General features: G+C 42.6%; 1 protein-coding gene across 3 annotated transcripts; it reads right to left on the bottom strand.

Annotated features, from left to right (window-relative positions):
• Positions 1–92: 92 nt before the first annotated feature.
• Positions 93–19,925, bottom strand: pi4kb (phosphatidylinositol 4-kinase, catalytic, beta). 3 transcript variants are annotated; one of them, XM_031817340.1, is made up of 13 exons: positions 19,799–19,925; positions 15,468–16,186; positions 14,990–15,358; positions 9,882–10,109; positions 9,567–9,794; positions 9,358–9,467; positions 9,134–9,238; positions 8,883–9,006; positions 8,618–8,731; positions 7,851–8,002; positions 7,460–7,592; positions 1,910–2,030; positions 93–1,686 (listed from the first exon to the last, which is right to left on the bottom strand). In XM_031817340.1, exons 2-13 carry the CDS (start codon positions 16,161–16,163, stop codon positions 1,505–1,507), a joined length of 2,562 nt encoding a protein of 853 aa, XP_031673200.1. In that variant the 5' UTR covers positions 16,164–16,186; positions 19,799–19,925; the 3' UTR covers positions 93–1,504. The 3 variants fall into 3 exon arrangements, with proteins under 3 accessions (XP_031673200.1, XP_031673201.1, XP_031673202.1); XM_031817341.1 differs by lacking the exon at positions 19,799–19,925 and adding an exon at positions 16,978–17,145; XM_031817342.1 differs by lacking the exons at positions 15,468–16,186; positions 19,799–19,925 and having other exon boundaries at positions 14,977–15,090.

Raw genomic sequence — 19,925 nt, 5'->3', positions numbered from 1 at the left:
TTAAAGCCTATCACCCAAGTACAATGGTGTAAAGTAGTAGATAGTAACGTATTGAAATATCCAGACAGGTAAAAATGTCATTTTCAACAGCCTGACAGACAAATTAAATTTATTACAAAGAAAAATGTACAAGTTAAGGGAGGTCACGTGATCATAACAGCTGGTCCATTAAATAACAGTTCATAAAGAAATAAAAAGGTTTGACAAAAACACTAAAAGGTAGTAGAAAAACTATTTGGGAGAAATACATTTCATTAGGATTCTAGCTTGTAATTGGTTTGCCCTTACACATTCAGACATCTGGAACAGGGGTGAGAATCCAGATTCTATTGAAATGAATGTAGAGTGGTGGATGGACATAAATCATCTCTATCCTGCCCTAAAACACAGGAAATCAGCCATACAGTTCATAGACCCCATCTTTATCAACCTCCATCCAAAAGCATTCTGATTTAGAAATGTTGAAGTAACACTAAGTCAACCATTCATGAATTTACTATTTTACTCAATGTTCAAAGCCTTTGCTGCTTTTGTGAAATACTGGGTTCTTCTGAGGTACTTCAGTCACACTGGTTCTTGTAAAACTGCTTAGCTCTCCTTTTGTCTACTCAGACCCTCCCCACAAGTACCAGTTTCTTGTGGCTCAATACAGACAGCAGTAAGCTCTTCTTCTTTCAAAATTATACCAGGTAGAAATACAAGTCTTCACAGTTGAGTCATGTCCCTTCATACAAAGTGATGCACAAAAGCTTACAGAAGAAATTAGGTTGATAGAAGATACATCGGTAGCGTGGCGCTACCTCATTCCAACCCACTATTGTCGGATCATATTTTGAGGGAACTATGTGCATCTAGCAAACAATGTCACTCCTCAACAACCAAGAACAGTCATGAGTATGGCAGTCCAAAGACAATGGAATCAGAGCTGGTTCCTAAGCATTTCACTAAGTGTTCATTCCATGACTGAGAAAGTGTAGAGAAAACCACTGTAAGAGAGTTTGGAATGAGATGGTCAATATGGAGACTGAACACCATCACACACTGGGGTGAGACAGATTGATTTAAAGGGCTGGTGAGTGTCATGTATATCTGAGGCACAGGGAAACTGTACCATTACATACTGCAGACATGGGGAGAAACAGAACACATTCCTATTGGAGAAAACAAAGCACATGGAAAGATATAAGGGGGTAAAACAGACAGAGAAACAGAGTAAAGATGAATAAAGATGCAGGAAAAGATGAAAACCACAGCTGAAACCTCTCCAATCTCCAGTCTAAATCCTGTGAGGAAAGACATCAGTCCAAGGTTGAGGTGGTGTTAGAAACACAACTATAAATGTATTCTGTCTGTAGAGGTATGGGGACTTGTAGGGGGAGTGGTCTCTGCCCGTGGTGCGGCCTCTCCAGTCCAGTCCATGTATGTCCACTGCACATTTAGAAACACACACACACTCATGTATCCTTTCCATACACACGTCCTGTACACACACACACACACACGTTCACATGATGCCGTTGGTGAGGTACTGGAAGCCGTCATAGAGCTTGGTGGTGATGGAGCGCATGGATCCGTCCACCATCTGCTCCACCAGGACCTGCAGCTGTTCCTCCGTCAGGCTCATGTGGAAACGCTCCTTCAGGGTCCGGATGGTGCTGGAGCCGTGGAAGCAGGGCAGCTGGGAGCCTGGTAGGGAGAAGAGAGGGACACTGATGAAGTACAGTGTAGTACAGTTTGTTACTCATAACGACCAAGTGTACTTCTCCATAAAGCACTTTCCTTAAAGATAAAGCTACTTTACAGGACTAACTAAAGCAAACATGACTCTATACAGACTAGGACCAGAGAGACATGTCATGACTGATACACAGTTGTGGGTTAGGACAAGGTAAGTATGAAGAGTAATTACCTTGCTGCATGATCTCCACTATCTGGATGACTTTGTCCATGTGTTTACGTGCTGCTATCAGGCCCTGCAGCATGAGCATCTTATAGTAATTAAACATGTCTCCATCCAGACCTCCCATCACCTAGAGAGAGACAGAGCATCTTATAGTAATTAAACATGTCTCATCACCTAGAGACAGAGCATCTTATAGTAATTAAACATGTCTCATCACCTAGAGAGAGACAGAGCATCTTATAGTAATTAAACATGTCTCATCACCTAGAGAGAGACAGAGCATCTTATAGTAATTAAACATGTCTCATCACCTAGAGAGAGACAGAGCATCTTATAGTAATTAAACATGTCTCGTCACCTAGAGAGAGACAGAGCATCTTATAGTAATTAAACATGTCTCATCACCTAGAGAGAGACAGAGCATCTTATAGTAATTAAACATGTCTCATCACCTAGAGAGAGACAGAGCATCTTATAGTAATTAAACATGTCTCCATCACCTAGAGAGAGACAGAGCATCTTATAGTAATTAAACATGTCTCCATCACCTAGAGAGAGACAGAGCATCTTATAGTAATTAAACATGTCTCATCACCTAGAGAGAGACAGAGCATCTTATAGTAATTAAACATGTCTCCATCACCTAGAGACAGAGCATCTTATAGTAATTAAACATGTCTCGTCACCTAGAGACAGAGCATCTTATAGTAATTAAACATGTCTCGTCACCTAGAGAGAGACAGAGCATCTTATAGTAATTAAACATGTCTCATCACCTAGAGACAGAGCATCTTATAGTAATTAAACATGTCTCGTCACCTAGAGAGAGACAGAGCATCTTATAGTAATTAAACATGTCTCGTCACCTAGAGAGAGACAGAGCATCTTATAGTAATTAAACATGTCTCATCACCTAGAGACAGAGCATCTTATAGTAATTAAACATGTCTCCATCCAGACCTCCCATCACCTAGAGAGAGACAGAGCATCTTATAGTAATTAAACATGTCTCATCACCTAGAGACAGAGCATCTTATAGTAATTAAACATGTCTCATCACCTAGAGAGAGACAGAGCATCTTATAGTAATTAAACATGTCTCCATCACCTAGAGAGAGACAGAGCATCTTATAGTAATTAAACATGTCTCGTCACCTAGAGAGAGACAGAGCATCTTATAGTAATTAAACATGTCTCGTCACCTAGAGAGAGACAGAGCATCTTATAGTAATTAAACATGTCTCATCACCTAGAGACAGAGCATCTTATAGTAATTAAACATGTCTCCATCCAGACCTCCCATCACCTAGAGAGAGACAGAGCATCTTATAGTAATTAAACATGTCTCATCACCTAGAGAGAGACAGAGCATCTTATAGTAATTAAACATGTCTCCATCACCTAGAGAGAGACAGAGCATCTTATAGTAATTAAACATGTCTCGTCACCTAGAGAGAGACAGAGCATCTTATAGTAATTAAACATGTCTCATCACCTAGAGACAGAGCATCTTATAGTAATTAAACATGTCTCATCACCTAGAGAGAGACAGAGCATCTTATAGTAATTAAACATGTCTCATCACCTAGAGAGAGACAGAGCATCTTATAGTAATTAAACATGTCTCATCACCTAGAGAGAGAGAGAGCATCTTATAGTAATTAAACATGTCTCGTCACCTAGAGAGAGACAGAGCATCTTATAGTAATTAAACATGTCTCGTCACCTAGAGAGAGACAGAGCATCTTATAGTAATTAAACATGTCTCATCACCTAGAGAGAGACAGAGCATCTTATAGTAATTAAAAATGTCTCATCACCTAGAGAGAGACAGAGCATCTTATAGTAATTAAACATGTCTCCATCACCTAGAGAGAGACAGAGCATCTTATAGTAATTAAACATGTCTCCATCACCTAGAGACAGAGCATCTTATAGTAATTAAACATGTCTCGTCACCTAGAGACAGAGCATCTTATAGTAATTAAACATGTCTCGTCACCTAGAGAGAGACAGAGCATCTTATAGTAATTAAACATGTCTCATCACCTAGAGACAGAGCATCTTATAGTAATTAAACATGTCTCGTCACCTAGAGAGAGACAGAGCATCTTATAGTAATTAAACATGTCTCATCACCTAGAGACAGAGCATCTTATAGTAATTAAACATGTCTCATCACCTAGAGAGAGACAGAGCATCTTATAGTAATTAAACATGTCTCATCACCTAGAGAGAGACAGAGCATCTTATAGTAATTAAACATGTCTCCATCACCTAGAGAGAGACAGAGCATCTTATAGTAATTAAACATGTCTCGTCACCTAGAGAGAGACAGAGCATCTTATAGTAATTAAACATGTCTCATCACCTAGAGACAGAGCATCTTATAGTAATTAAACATGTCTCCATCCAGACCTCCCATCACCTAGAGAGAGACAGAGCATCTTATAGTAATTAAACATGTCTCATCACCTAGAGAGAGACAGAGCATCTTATAGTAATTAAACATGTCTCATCACCTAGAGACAGAGCATCTTATAGTAATTAAACATGTCTCATCACCTAGAGAGAGACAGAGCATCTTATAGTAATTAAACATGTCTCATCACCTAGAGACAGAGCATCTTATAGTAATTAAACATGTCTCGTCACCTAGAGAGAGACAGAGCATCTTATAGTAATTAAACATGTCTCATCACCTAGAGAGAGACAGAGCATCTTATAGTAATTAAACATGTCTCATCACCTAGAGACAGAGCATCTTATAGTAATTAAACATGTCTCGTCACCTAGAGAGAGACAGAGCATCTTATAGTAATTAAACATGTCTCCATCCAGACCTCCCATCACCTAGAGAGAGACAGAGCATCTTATAGTAATTAAACATGTCTCGTCACCTAGAGAGAGACAGAGCATCTTATAGTAATTAAACATGTCTCATCACCTAGAGAGAGACAGAGCATCTTATAGTAATTAAACATGTCTCGTCACCTAGAGAGAGACAGAGCATCTTATAGTAATTAAACATGTCTCATCACCTAGAGAGAGACAGAGCATCTTATAGTAATTAAACATGTCTCATCACCTAGAGAGAGACAGAGCATCTTATAGTAATTAAACATGTCTCCATCACCTAGAGAGAGACAGAGCATCTTATAGTAATTAAACATGTCTCGTCACCTAGAGAGAGACAGAGCATCTTATAGTAATTAAACATGTCTCCATCACCTAGAGAGAGACAGAGCATCTTATAGTAATTAAACATGTCTCGTCACCTAGAGAGAGACAGAGCATCTTATAGTAATTAAACATGTCTCATCACCTAGAGAGAGACAGAGCATCTTATAGTAATTAAACATGTCTCGTCACCTAGAGAGAGACAGAGCATCTTATAGTAATTAAACATGTCTCATCACCTAGAGAGAGACAGAGCATCTTATAGTAATTAAACATGTCTCATCACCTAGAGAGAGACAGAGCATCTTATAGTAATTAAACATGTCTCCATCACCTAGAGAGAGACAGAGCATCTTATAGTAATTAAACATGTCTCGTCACCTAGAGAGAGACAGAGCATCTTATAGTAATTAAACATGTCTCATCACCTAGAGACAGAGCATCTTATAGTAATTAAACATGTCTCCATCCAGACCTCCCATCACCTAGAGAGAGACAGAGCATCTTATAGTAATTAAACATGTCTCATCACCTAGAGACAGAGCATCTTATAGTAATTAAACATGTCTCATCACCTAGAGAGAGACAGAGCATCTTATAGTAATTAAACATGTCTCATCACCTAGAGACAGAGCATCTTATAGTAATTAAACATGTCTCGTCACCTAGAGAGAGACAGAGCATCTTATAGTAATTAAACATGTCTCATCACCTAGAGAGAGACAGAGCATCTTATAGTAATTAAACATGTCTCATCACCTAGAGACAGAGCATCTTATAGTAATTAAACATGTCTCGTCACCTAGAGACAGAGCATCTTATAGTAATTAAACATGTCTCGTCACCTAGAGAGAGACAGAGCATCTTATAGTAATTAAACATGTCTCATCACCTAGAGACAGAGCATCTTATAGTAATTAAACATGTCTCGTCACCTAGAGAGAGACAGAGCATCTTATAGTAATTAAACATGTCTCATCACCTAGAGACAGAGCATCTTATAGTAATTAAACATGTCTCCATCCAGACCTCCCATCACCTAGAGAGAGACAGAGCATCTTATAGTAATTAAACATGTCTCATCACCTAGAGAGAGACAGAGCATCTTATAGTAATTAAACATGTCTCATCACCTAGAGAGAGACAGAGCATCTTATAGTAATTAAACATGTCTCCATCACCTAGAGAGAGACAGAGCATCTTATAGTAATTAAACATGTCTCATCACCTAGAGACAGAGCATCTTATAGTAATTAAACATGTCTCCATCCAGACCTCCCATCACCTAGAGAGAGACAGAGCATCTTATAGTAATTAAACATGTCTCATCACCTAGAGACAGAGCATCTTATAGTAATTAAACATGTCTCGTCACCTAGAGAGAGACAGAGCATCTTATAGTAATTAAACATGTCTCATCACCTAGAGACAGAGCATCTTATAGTAATTAAACATGTCTCGTCACCTAGAGAGAGACAGAGCATCTTATAGTAATTAAACATGTCTCATCACCTAGAGAGAGACAGAGCATCTTATAGTAATTAAACATGTCTCGTCACCTAGAGAGAGACAGAGCATCTTATAGTAATTAAACATGTCTCATCACCTAGAGAGAGACAGAGCATCTTATAGTAATTAAACATGTCTCATCACCTAGAGAGAGACAGAGCATCTTATAGTAATTAAACATGTCTCATCACCTAGAGAGAGACAGAGCATCTTATAGTAATTAAACATGTCTCATCACCTAGAGAGAGACAGAGCATCTTATAGTAATTAAACATGTCTCATCACCTAGAGAGAGACAGAGCATCTTATAGTAATTAAACATGTCTCATCACCTAGAGAGAGACAGAGCATCTTATAGTAATTAAACATGTCTCATCACCTAGAGAGAGACAGAGCATCTTATAGTAATTAAACATGTCTCATCACCTAGAGAGAGACAGAGCATCTTATAGTAATTAAACATGTCTCATCACCTAGAGACAGAGCATCTTATACTAATTAAACATGTCTCGTCACCTAGAGAGAGACAGAGCATCTTATAGTAATTAAACATGTCTCGTCACCTAGAGAGAGACAGAGCATCTTATAGTAATTAAACATGTCTCCATCCAGACCTCCCATCACCTAGAGAGAGACAGAGCATCTTATAGTAATTAAACATGTCTCGTCACCTAGAGAGAGACAGAGCATCTTATAGTAATTAAACATGTCTCATCACCTAGAGAGACAGTCACAAGAAAGTGTTGTATGAGTCAATTAGCTTTGTTGAAGATGGCAAAGTGTTTCAAACCTCTGCTTTACTCCTGGTTCAACAGAGTGCAAATCTGAATAAGGATGTCGCATTAGCGTTCCTGTCAATTAACTCACGTCTACAAACTCATTGGTGAGCTTGAAAGCAGAGGTCTCGAAGCCCAGGTTGCGGGGCGAGCTGGACAGAATGAAGCCAAAATCTATGTGGATGATGTGGCCCTCAGCGTCCAACAGGATGTTGCCATTGTGTCTGGAGAGATGACAGGGAGGAGAGAGATGAGAAAACAGAAATGGTCAGAAAGAAAGAGGGAAAATAAGAGAGTGAACAGAATGTAAGTGATGAGAGAGAGAGAGAGAGAGAGATGACAGGGAGGAGAGATGAGAACAAAATGTAAGTGATTAGAGAGATGACAGGGAGGAGAGATGAGAACAAAATGTAAGTGATGAGAGAGAGAAAGAGGATATAGGAGTGAATGAGAGGAAGTATGTGTGTCTGGGTGAGTCTGACCTGTCTTTGACCTGCAGCAGGTAGCAGATGAGACAGTAGCCTGCACAGCTCTGGACAAAGTTGCGCTGGGCCGTGAGGAAGGCCTCGGTGGTGTGGGTACCGTGTTCCTGCAGGAAGTAGTCCAGCAGAGACATCTGGCTCTGTTTCTTCACCTGGCGGAGGGATATCAGAGAACTTTAACATTTAAAGTCCCACTCCAGTCTCCCTTTCAGATCATGTAACACCTTTTCTACTTAACAAAAGGCCCATCTTAATAGGTCGTCCAGTCATGACACAGCCCGGGGCAGATCCCATCAGACCAACTCATTGAAGTTTGTAGGACATATTTAATAATCATTTGCTGGGTACATATATTTGCCCTACTTCACACATGTACAAGTGTGTATTATATACATGTGTGAATTGAAAATGAAATGTTTTATTTATACATATCCCAACTCCCCCTGAGACACTCCCGGATAGTGGGGTCACGGTCAGGGCACTATCAACGGTGACCCAGGAGCAATTAGGTTTAAATGCCTTGCTCATGGGCACATCAAGAGATTTTTCGGCTTGGGGATTCGAACTAGTGACCTTTCGGTTACTGGCCCAACGCTCTAACGTCCTAGCCACTAGACTACCTGCCGTGTGCCGCTAGAAGCCTAATATCTGGGAGAAAAGGTATTGATCTAGCTGGCTGAGGGGCAACGGTAGTAATGTTAAATACTACTAATAGTAATGTTTGTTTTTGCGTGTGATTTTGTTGGAGCATTTCTGAGCCCACTCACCTGGTGGATGGACACTGCGTTGACTATGGGTTCAATCATTCCGCTGTCAGAGGAGATCACCAGGATCTTGTAGGGTTTGATCCAGATAGGCACGCGCTCCTGTTCCCAGATGATCTGGGAGAGGGAAGAGAGCGGTACATAATTAGTCCAGATAAAGTATATACAGGAGATTATACTGTCGTGTAAATGCTGGGTGTGGATATGTGGAAAGAGAGGTTCATCCTTGCTGTGTATGTGGAGCTAGAGAATCTCCATTCAGAATGACCTGGAGCTGCTGCAACACTTGAGAGGCCAGGAGCTCTTGCCGAAGGTCGTCGCCACACTTGACGATGACTGACAACAACCTCCAGGTAGGGATGTGTCCATATGGGGAGCCCTCCCTTATCCGCCTGTTCAGAACAACACAACAAGTACAGGCACATACAATTAGCAAAGTTCAAACCTTTCCTTTAGTCTTGAGGTTACCATCAAGGCATGCAACACCTCCACGGTCCACTGTGGGGATTGAGTACGCACTGAACCTTCTCCTGCCACGGCTCCTTGAGGGCCACTGCTGAAGGGTCCTCTGGGTCCCGTTTGAATGTGGTGGGTGTGTGAGCTAGCTGCTCTGAGAGACGCCGCCTGTGTAGTGGCGGAAACACACATTCACCGTCACTACTGAAGACGCATCATATACATCACAGTTTGAAAGACTACATTATACCACCCAAGCTAGCTCTCTCCCAGCTATTCCTCTGTACCTGATGTCTCCAGCAGCAATGAAGATGGGCTCCTTGCTGTCCAGGCTGGTGATGCTGTCCACTGAGAACTGGGAGATGTTGTCACAGCTGTTGGTGTGGAACTCTGGGAGCTGGGATAACAGAGGAGGGGAAAGAACGGGGGAGAGGGTGAGTCCACAGCCCACACTCCTTCGCTACCTGATAAGGGTAGGTGGGCTCCTGACCCCTACCTCCACCTGCAGATCCCCGATGTCGTCCACAGACCAGGCTTCGTTATCCTCATCGTAGTTGTGAACCGTTGAGAAGCCCCCGGCTCGCTGATCTGCCGTGATGCCGCAGTCCGGAAGGTTCTCCACTGAGCGCGTGCTGCGGATCCTGGTCTCGGAGATCCGCACCGGAACGTTGGACGTCTCAAAGTCCTCACACTCCAGAACCTCCACATAGATGAGGTACGGCGCCTGACCAGGTAGAGGTGATTGTTTACATGTTTGTGTTGGTGCGTCATCTCATTCTACACTGTGTGTGGGTGTGATCTCCCCCCCCACCTTGTCTTTGGAGTTGAGCACCACAGCCTGTGTGTGAGGGACGCGCACAACGTGGTGGTCGAAGGCGGCGGTGGGCAGCCAGACGCGGGCGGGCAGCTTGTGGTTGAGCAGCGAAAGCTCCGAGATGAGCCGGGACGTCTTCTGCTCCTTAGTGGGCAGCGTGGCCAGCCGCTTCCCAATGCCCATCAGGGACTTGATGAACTCTCTCTGCGGTGCCAGACGCGCCGGCTACAGAGGAGGAGGAAACATGGCAAGAGTAAATCAGATGTATGAACATAATGACCTTTGGAGTAATAGTGATTTGTAAGAATAGTTCAGTGTTGTGTTGGAACAAAATACTCTCTACAACAACACACCTTCTCGTGTTGACCCCCAGAGAACAGGGAGCACCACTCCCTTGTCAAATTACAACAGCAACTTAGATGTACAGCCATGAGCCGCTGGTCCATTTGTGTTAAGTTAGTTTGAAATGATTCAGAAGTCAAGGCCCATTATTGCAGCTGATTCAATTGAGCAAATGTGTATAATCGACTGTAGTCTCAAAATAGCCTTTTAAAAAGCCAAAACCCTTCAGCAACCAACTTGACACAAATGTCAGAAGATAAGACTAGTTGAAACATGAAAGACCAGAACTTGAAACCAATAGCAAATCATTCATTTGAGGCTAAATTATTGCAGCAGTGGTTTAAAGAAGTCCAAATTTATACAAAGCCCCAAAACATATACAAACATATTTTGGAAAAATAGAAAATTAAAGCAATAGAGTGGAGGTTTATAAGCATGTATCACAATCTGCACCCGTAACAACCATAGATACACAACTGAAATATTACCCCAAAAAACAATGACGAACAGATCCCACTGCTGCCAACAATGACCTGACCCCTGAAGGCTATTTATCTCTGGAGCCCAAAGTTACATATTGAGATACATGCTTACATGCTTACAACTCCTCACTTCGCATACAGAGAGTAGTCTACAACCCGGCTGCCAATGGAGACAGGCAGCCATCATCCCAGAATGCACCACAGAAGTCTGTGGTGATGGAGGCCGTTAACTTACTGTACCAGTCTTAGTCTAACAATTAAGACTTTCAGAGCTGGAGCTCAGATCCTGGGAAATGTGAGAGGTTAAAGTACAAAGTAAGGAAAGGAAAGGGGGGTGGAGGGAAAGAAAGTAAAAATTCTTATTTTTAAAATGTTTATACCAACAACAAGAATCATAATTAGGTAGTATCAGACTGTATGCCCCCAGTGAATGGGAGGAGGCTGCATTGTGTGCCTGTGTATTCCAGGGTCTTGTTGTGAGGAGTGACAAATCTGCAGCTCTACAATGATCCCGGTTATATGGGTGAACTACTACTAACACTCTCACATGATACTAAAGGTCACAGAGCATGGGGAATAGAAGAGGAAATAGAGACATGAGAGCTGTGTCTATAGAGCATGGGGAATAGAAGAGGAAATAGAGACATGAGAGCTGTGTCTATAGAGCATGGGGAATAGAATAGAGGAAATAGAGACATGAGAGCTGTGTCTATAGAGCATGGGGAAGCAAGGACAAGGAAAACATTGAGAGAGAGATGAGCAGTGAAAAGCTTCCTTTATGAAAGTCTAGTGACATCCAGTGTTTATGAATGGTTACTCACAACAGACAGTGTCTCACTACACATTAATCAGGGGGAGGAGGAATTATGGTGGGAAGAGTCCAAACTAGATACAGGCCTTCAGAAACGATTCACCCCCCTTGACTTTACAGCATTTTGTTGTATTACAGCCTGAATTTTAAATGATTTTGGGTCACTAGCCTACACACAATACCTCATAATGTCAAAGTGGAATTGTGTTTTTAGAAATGTGTACAAATTAATGAGAAATTAAGAGCTGAAATGACTTGAGTCAATAGGTAGAATATTCAATCCCTTTGTTATGGCATGCCTAAATCAATTCAGGAGTACAAATGTGCTGAACAAGTCACATAATACGTTGCTCTGTGTGCAATAATAGTGTTTAACATGATTTCTGAATGACTACCTCATCCCTGTACCCCACACAAACAATTATCTATAAGGTCACTCCTTCGAGCAGCGCATTTCAAACACAGATTCAACCACAAAGACCAGGGAGGTTTTTCAATGCCTCGCAAAGGCACCCATTGGTAGATAGGTACAAAAAAATTGAAAAGCAGACATTGAATATTCCTTTGAGCATGGTGAAGTTATTAATTACACTTTGGATGGTGTATCAATACACCCAGTCACTACAGAGATACAGGCGTCCTTCCTAACTCAATTGCCAGAAAGGAAGGAAACGGCTCAGGGATTTCCCCATGAGGCCAATGGTGATTTTAAAACACTTAGAGTTTAATGGCTGTGATAGGAGAGAAAACATAGTTACTCCACAATACTAACCTAAATAACAGACTGAAAAGAAGCCTGTACAGAATTTAAAAAATATTCCAAAACATGCAACCTGTTTGCAGTAAGGCACTAAAGTAAAACTACAAAACATGCAACCTGTTTGCAGTAAGGCACTAAAGTAAAACTACAAAACATGCAACCTGTTTGCAGTAAGGCACTAAAGTAAAACTACAAAACATGTTGTAAAGAAATGAACTTGTCCTGAATAGAAAGCATTAGGTTTGGGGCAAATTCTTGTAACACAACAAAATGTGGAAAAAGTCAAAGGGTGTGAATATTTTCTGAAGGTTCCACACAATCACTAGACACTTAACTCTCCTCCCAGTGTAACAGTGATGGTGCAACAGCAGTCTTTGTTCACACCATGTGTTTTACCAGCCTTTGCAGAAGGTCACGTGAGACTGAGCCAGCATTTTCTGCTGCACGATGACATGAAGTTGGCCCATCACATAACAGTATATTTAAATTCCCTTCCTGAATTGGCCTGGAATTGATTCTGACCTGGCGCCACAATGGGGTAGTATGTCTCTATAGTGGAGTCTCAATAAGAGAGTGGGGAGGTTGTGTTTTGGGTACCTCTATAACAATGATAAGGAAGTTGTGTCAATACCTCATCGATGACTAAAGGAACTGAACTGGTGTATCAGTGACTCATGAAGAGATTTACACCCCAATGTTCAATTGTGTATCCAACAACTAACTAAACAACTAAAAGTGTTCAAATGTTTGATAACAGACCCTTTCATGCATGAGAAGACTGCCTAATCCTAGATTATCGCCTATGTCAGGAGGGCACTTCCTTTTACATAATGACAGCTCTGCCGTTTCAGGGACAGTCCCTGAGCACCCTGCAGTGGTGATGACTGAGTACCTTTACATGCACACTAATAATTAGATAGTAAACTGATTATGGCAGTAGGCCAAGCACGGCAGGAGTCATGTAAACACATTACTCTGCATATCTCAATCGGCACACGGTCATAATCAAAGTAAACATGCACCAATTAAAACAGCTGGTTTTCTGCGCAATCTTTCAAAGGACTAGGACATGCAAAGACCTTAATCAGAGTTGTAGCAGTGTTACTGAGCACGAGCAGCGCACGCTTCCTCCTTTAGCGCCAGTGAAGTTAGTTCAGAAAAACTGAAAGTGTGCATCTTAGAAATAGTTCACATTCAAACTTTTATGTCCAAACTCAGACTCAAATATGGTTCACAAACGTTTATTTAGACTGGTGATTATCAAAGTCCCATCAGGTAGCCCGATTTCAGATGTGTCCATGTAAACTGGATTATTAGGGGAATCCTTCTTCTTGCGAAGCATGTAAATGTTTAAATCGAACTACTATAATAATCTGACTTTTTACAATAATTGTACTATTGTGTGCATGTAAACATTAGCTACCCATCTTCCTTCAACGATGACGACAAGAACTAACGGTCTTATCAGCGTAGCTAAATGAACCATTATGACAAATTCTTTACTCTGGTGTTTTTGTATCCAATAGCTACCAGGTTAATAGCCGAGTACTGATGATGTCGCCACATGGTCAGTCGCCATAGCGAACTAGTTTCTCCAAGATATCACCAGACTTCAATAGAGACCTCTGGGCATGGTGTTTCTAGAAGCACTGTGACCCTACAGTAACACTGTCTCCATGTTTGTAAAACATTGTCAGGGTGTCATGATGCCACCGTAAACCGAAGAGGGAGCAAAGAGAGAAAGGAGGAAGTGACCAGAGGGAAATCACTGAACTTGAAACTGAACTGCTGATTAAGTTTGGTGTGGTAGTCACATATGCGCACGCACGGACACACACATACAGAGCTTAATTGGTCAAAGATCCTCTCTTCAACATTTTTATATATTTGAGTCATTTAACAGACGCTCTTATCCAGAGCAACTTACAGTAGTGAGTGCACACATTTGTATACTTTATTCGTACTGGTCCAACGTGGGAATGGAACCCATAACCCTGGCCATGCTCTATCAACTGAGCTACATGGTCCCAAGTGGGAACGGAACCCATAACCCTGGCCATGCTCTATCAACTGAGCTACATGGTCCCAAGTGGGAACGGAACCCATAACCCTGGCCATGCTCTATCAACTGAGCTACATGGTCCCAAGTGGGAACGGAACCCATAACCCTGGCCATGCTCTACCAACTGAGCTACATGGTCCCAAGTGGGAACGGAACCCATAACCCTGGCCATGCTCTACCAACTGAGCTACACAGTCCCAAGTGGGAACGGAACCCATAACCCTGGCCATGCTCTACCAACTGAGCTACATGGTCCCAAGTGGGAACGGAACCCATAACCCTGGCCATGCTCTACCAACTGAGCTACATGGTCCCACGTGTGAGTTACATAACCATGACACCTTCTATACAGAGACAGAAGAGGAAGTATTATTCCCTGCTCTGTCTGGAATATGTGCATTCCACTGACCCCAAACCCCAATAGCATGTTATCTCCGGGCCTATTTTTCAGACAACTGGTGATAACAGCTACAGATTAAGAGTGCTGGACTGTGAACCTCTTTCTGTTCTTGTATAATGCCCCCCCATTGGACACCAAGCAGTTGCTTCCAAAGTTAGCTATCCCACTTTGTGAGATACCTGCCAAGATACAGAGAAACAAAGTGACTTAGTGGAAAATAAAAATGTGTATATACTCCCAGTGCACACCTCGTCCTGGTTGCTCTCCACCTTGGGGTTGCTCGCTGTCCTCTTCAGGTTGCTGCTCAGGCTGATGCTGACGGTGGCGTCCGACTTGGAGCGCTGATGCGTGCGCTTAGTAGGCGACAGACCGTGCTCTCCGCCCAAGCCGTGCCCGTGCAGGGATGGTGCAGCGGTCGGAAGTGGACAGAAAGGGGCCAACGTCAGTGGTTGGCGGGCACGGACCGCAGCTGGTTTGAGTTCGTCGGAGAAGATGAGTTTGCGTAGCTTGGTGCCGCGCGAGTGTCGCTGTGTGGAGATGTGCATGTCGGAGGAGTAGGCGCCCAGCAGCCAGGCGCACTGCAGCGAGAAGGAGATACTCTGACGGCAGCGGTGCACCTGTGGTGGAAAAAAATCATTTGATGTGAAAGGAGCTATAGAGAGAATGCATTTCTAACTCTGATGAGTAGCTAGCCACAGAGGTAGTTCAGGGAGGTAACATACGCACCACGTAGGGCTTGATGGCGTCTCCCACGTCCTCGTCCATGTGAATGTACATGTTGAGCAGCTGTGGCAGGTAGAAGTCCACTTCCTCGTGGCGGAAGCTGAACAGACGGTTGCCGATGTAGGCCTGCACACCCGGCTCCTTGGAGTTGTGTAGATAGGAGATGGCCATTGACACGTCGAAGAGTTTGGACTCAAACAGCCGCAGCAGCCACGACTGCTTGGAGGGGTTGTGGCGCTGGCGCCGCCGCGCGCTTTTCACCGAGCCTGGAGGCAGTGCCTCAGAGTCCTCCTCCCCGGGGATTTTTGGGGGCTTGATAGGCTCTGTATGTACAGTCCCGTTGACCAGTGTTTGGTCTGTACTATTGCCACCATCAGACCCAGGACCTGACCCCTCACTTTCGCCTTTGAGGAACTTCACCTTCTGCAGCACCTCCTGGCAGGCCATCTTGGCCACCTCGGGATCGATGACCAGGGTCAGCTCGCCCACGCCCTCTGAGATGACATCCAGGGGTGGGCTGGAGGCGGCTGGACCATCGCTGTGAGTGGGGCTGGGACTGGTGGTCTGCTGATGGTGGTAGGATCCAGAGGAAGGGGAGGAGGGCAGAGAGAGGGAGGGAGAGGAGGAGGCTGTGGAGGGGCTCTGCGGTTCTAGTTCCTCTGGCTGTACAGCAGACAGACCCAGCTCCGTGTCACCCATCACGGCCGCTCACCGCACTCCCACTGGGGCCACAGAGAGAGAGAGAGAGAGGTGGGGAGGAGAGGATGATGACGAGGGGGAGAAAGGGTGGGGGTGGTAGTGTGAGAGAGAATAGGAAACAGAAAGAGGTTTCATCATTGTTTTGGCCCTCAACGTGTGACAGACCTAGGTTTGACATTTTGTCAGCAGGTTATTGTCATGCAAAAGACTGCCGGTCTCACGGTAATTGACTGTTAATTAACAAACACGTTTAGCATATCCAGGCCTCCACGCATACAAGCCGCATAAAAGCCTTTGAAACATCTACATTAAAAAAAAAATTGAAAGTTAAATAAATCTATTTAATATACACAATCACAATGAATCCATTATGTATTTTATGCAGGTCTTAAGAAATATGATATGAAGAAAATGTATTTCAGAAGAACATGTTTCCTGGCTATGCGCCATGCCATTGGCTGTAGGCTTGTTAATTTAGCAGAAAATATATTCTTATATGTCCCGTGACATTATTTGATATGATTTTATAGTATGAAGAATATAATTGAACTTGAGCTGAATAAAATAGAAATGATATTTTTCCCCATTCCAGAGTGAGTGTGCATATGAAGTGGCTGTGTCGAGCATAAAAGTGAACATTTGAAACAGGTCCTATACACTAGATTTAGAGTTACTTGGCAACTTTAGCTGTGAATGATACAAACCTTAGAATGTCTTAGAAATCAAAACATATATGGGCTACATGATGTGACTATATAGGCTATGGATGACTTGAGAAAGTCACAAAAAAAACAGCAACTTGGAGGCCGCTTACCTGCCATTAAATGCTTCAATCATGCCAGGTAGGCTACTCCGGTTATTTCACTCCACACATCAACTACTGTTTGAGGAGCATGCAGCCAACAGCTGTGCTACAGGTGATATTCTGCCCAAACTCTGTATGCCATGGCCTCTCTAACCCCGTTCCTGCAGCTACCCAGTGCTTACATTTGGGAAACCAAGTGAAATCTGTTCATGAACATTGATAGTAAAGTTTTTACAACTAAACATATTTCATTTAACTGTTGCCAGACAGACCCTCTCCCTGCGGGCTGGAGAAAGGAATGAAGGAGAGAGAGGAGGGGATGGAAACAGACCATGGTGAGATATTCTGTAGCTAAAGGTAATGTGTCAACCTATTCATTATTAAAATATAAAACATGCACTATTACTAGGCTATTCAAAATCAAATACAAATTCACTATAATTGTAGGTTAACTCTGTAAGCTGCCCTGCACAATCAAGGGACCAACAGCATGGCCTAGGCCTATAGGTTCTCTCCCAGACTCATGGATAGAAATGTTGGAGTGTAGCATAAGGTAACCAGTCCATCCAGTATGCATAATAATAATAATGAAGCCCACACTGAAAGGCCATTACTATAATTAATTTAATTTTGGAGTATAGGCTAGACCAATTATGTACCAAAGACATCTTAAATCAGTTTGTTTTACGTTTTTCTGCCATGCGTAATATGTGGTAGGTTATGTATTGTATAACGGCACAATCATTATTTTAATTCCATTTGTTTTGGGCTTATATAATAGAAGCCTATAGGTATGTATAAGCTGCAATATGTGAATGGGTGTTTTGAATGAATCATCACCTTAGAAAGCGCTGTCCGTTTCGTTGTGTTAGTCTTTGAAACAACATCCACAACGATCATGTTTTACACTCAGTTTCAACCTGTTGTTGAACTTCTTTCTTCAAATTGATCAATCACCATTGAGATGAGTTTTAAAAACACTATACTGTTTTGAGAAGTTTTTGATGTGATTTTTGACTGCATTTTCATCGATATTAGAGTGGTTGGAGGGACAATAGAGCACTGAATACCAGGCCGTTAGCGACCTGATGGTCGTTAGCGAGTTGGGTACTATCAAAGCATGTCCAGAGTGCATAAACAGAGATTACCGTGACTAAGCGGTCACATGGAATTCTACTTTGGTCATGAATCATGACTGTCGGAGTAGCGGTAATATGGTCACCTCAACAGCCCTAGACAGACCGCAAGTCTCCAAAACACAGCCCATAGCTCCTTTGATTCTTCATATAGCATTTACATTGAACAGGAATCAGGTTTGGGCTAAGTGGAACAAAGTGCTCTGTGTGTAAAATGGATTTGACAATCTGTGTCCGTCTTCCCATCAGTCAACTAACATACTGTCTGTAAATGCAGGCCAATGACCTTTTCTATGAGTCACTGTCCATCCGTCTGTCCGCCTATGAACGTCTGACTGAGGTCACTGTGTTCCGGCAGGCCCTGCTATGTAATGCACATGGCCATACACACCTGCTAATTCTACTGAGCAGATTAGCACCACAGCAGCACTACCTAGTGCCATGCACTACAGACCCAAAGCAGGGAGGGGGAGGGTTGTCTCTCTGAAACCTCTGTTATCCATCAGGTGTCAATCTTCAACATGGTTAATAGCACCCCATCACAAGCCATCCATCGTAGAACACAGTGAACAAGGGATCTACCAGAAACTTCACGACTACGAAGATGAAACCAATACATTTTTCACATTGTTGAATCAACAATGTGGGCTAAGGGCCTCGATCTTTGAGAATTGGGTGCAGTAGAACACTGGTCCTGCTGTATAGGACTTGTGTGGGTGGTGGAGCAAAGTACTTCCTCATTGGACTAGTATCCATCAATCTTTTTCTTTGATCAATATGCTGAAAAATTAAAACTCAGAAAGGGCTGGTGGGTGTAGAACATAAGTGTCAGGTTTGTATACAGTGTTCAGCAGATGGAATATGAATTAACCCTTCGCTAGCTGGCTGCGGCAAGTTGTTGTTGAATTAGCCGTTTCAAGAAGCAGGGACAAGGCAGGGAATTACGCATAGCTAGCACCGTTATCCCAATCGTCCAAACAGAATCATACAGGTGTCTAGCCAGCCAACACCGTCTAGGCAAGGGGTGTGTCATGGAGATAGGTATACAAACATTTGACACGTGTGGTTAACGTTATAAATATGCTGCAGTTGCAATTAACTTTGCTCGCAACTAACGTTGGCAAAACATTTACTAGAACGCTAACGTTAGATAGAGATGACTAACTCGCTTCAGACGAGTAACGTTAAGTAGAAAATCAAACACTAGCTATCTAACTAACTATCAGTAGTTAGTTAACAGTTCACTAGCCAGCTAGTTGTCGAGCTTGCTGACTAGCTCAGAGCGTAACGTTATTTGCTAGGTAGCTAACATTAGTAAACTATTTATTCTAGTTAAGTTAGCTATAATTTAGCTATAGTTTAGCAGCTAGCTCCTTCTCATTCCTGGTCAGATTTAGCCATCGAACGTTAACTACATATCTTCCTTAAACGATAAGAAATACCGGTCTTATCATAGTAGCTAAATTAACCATTATGACAAATTCTTTACTCGGGTGTTGTTGTATCTAATTGCTAGCTACCAAGTTAATAGCCGACTAGCTGCTAACCTAAACCTGAGGATTAACGTTAGCTAGCTCGCTTGCTAGCACATAAGTAGCTAACGTTACACCAGCTAACTTGCGTATCAAACTCCTCGTTTTCTTTAAGGCCACGCCACTCTGAGTGCTGTAAACAATTAGAAACATAACTCCTACCTTAAAATTGTATTGGCTGGTTAGCTATTTAAGTGTTTTTAGCTCCAATATCTCTGCTCCATTTAGAATGCGTTCAGTCCCTCAAAGTGCCGAGTTCTCTGAACAACTTATTGGAGAGGTGACAGAC

Source organism: Oncorhynchus kisutch, unplaced genomic scaffold, assembly GCF_002021735.2.
Source record: "Oncorhynchus kisutch isolate 150728-3 unplaced genomic scaffold, Okis_V2 scaffold996, whole genome shotgun sequence".
Classification (NCBI taxonomy): domain Eukaryota; kingdom Metazoa; phylum Chordata; class Actinopteri; order Salmoniformes; family Salmonidae; genus Oncorhynchus; species Oncorhynchus kisutch.
Note: the sequence above shows the minus strand (reverse complement) of the source record. Positions and strands in the feature narration are given on the sequence as shown.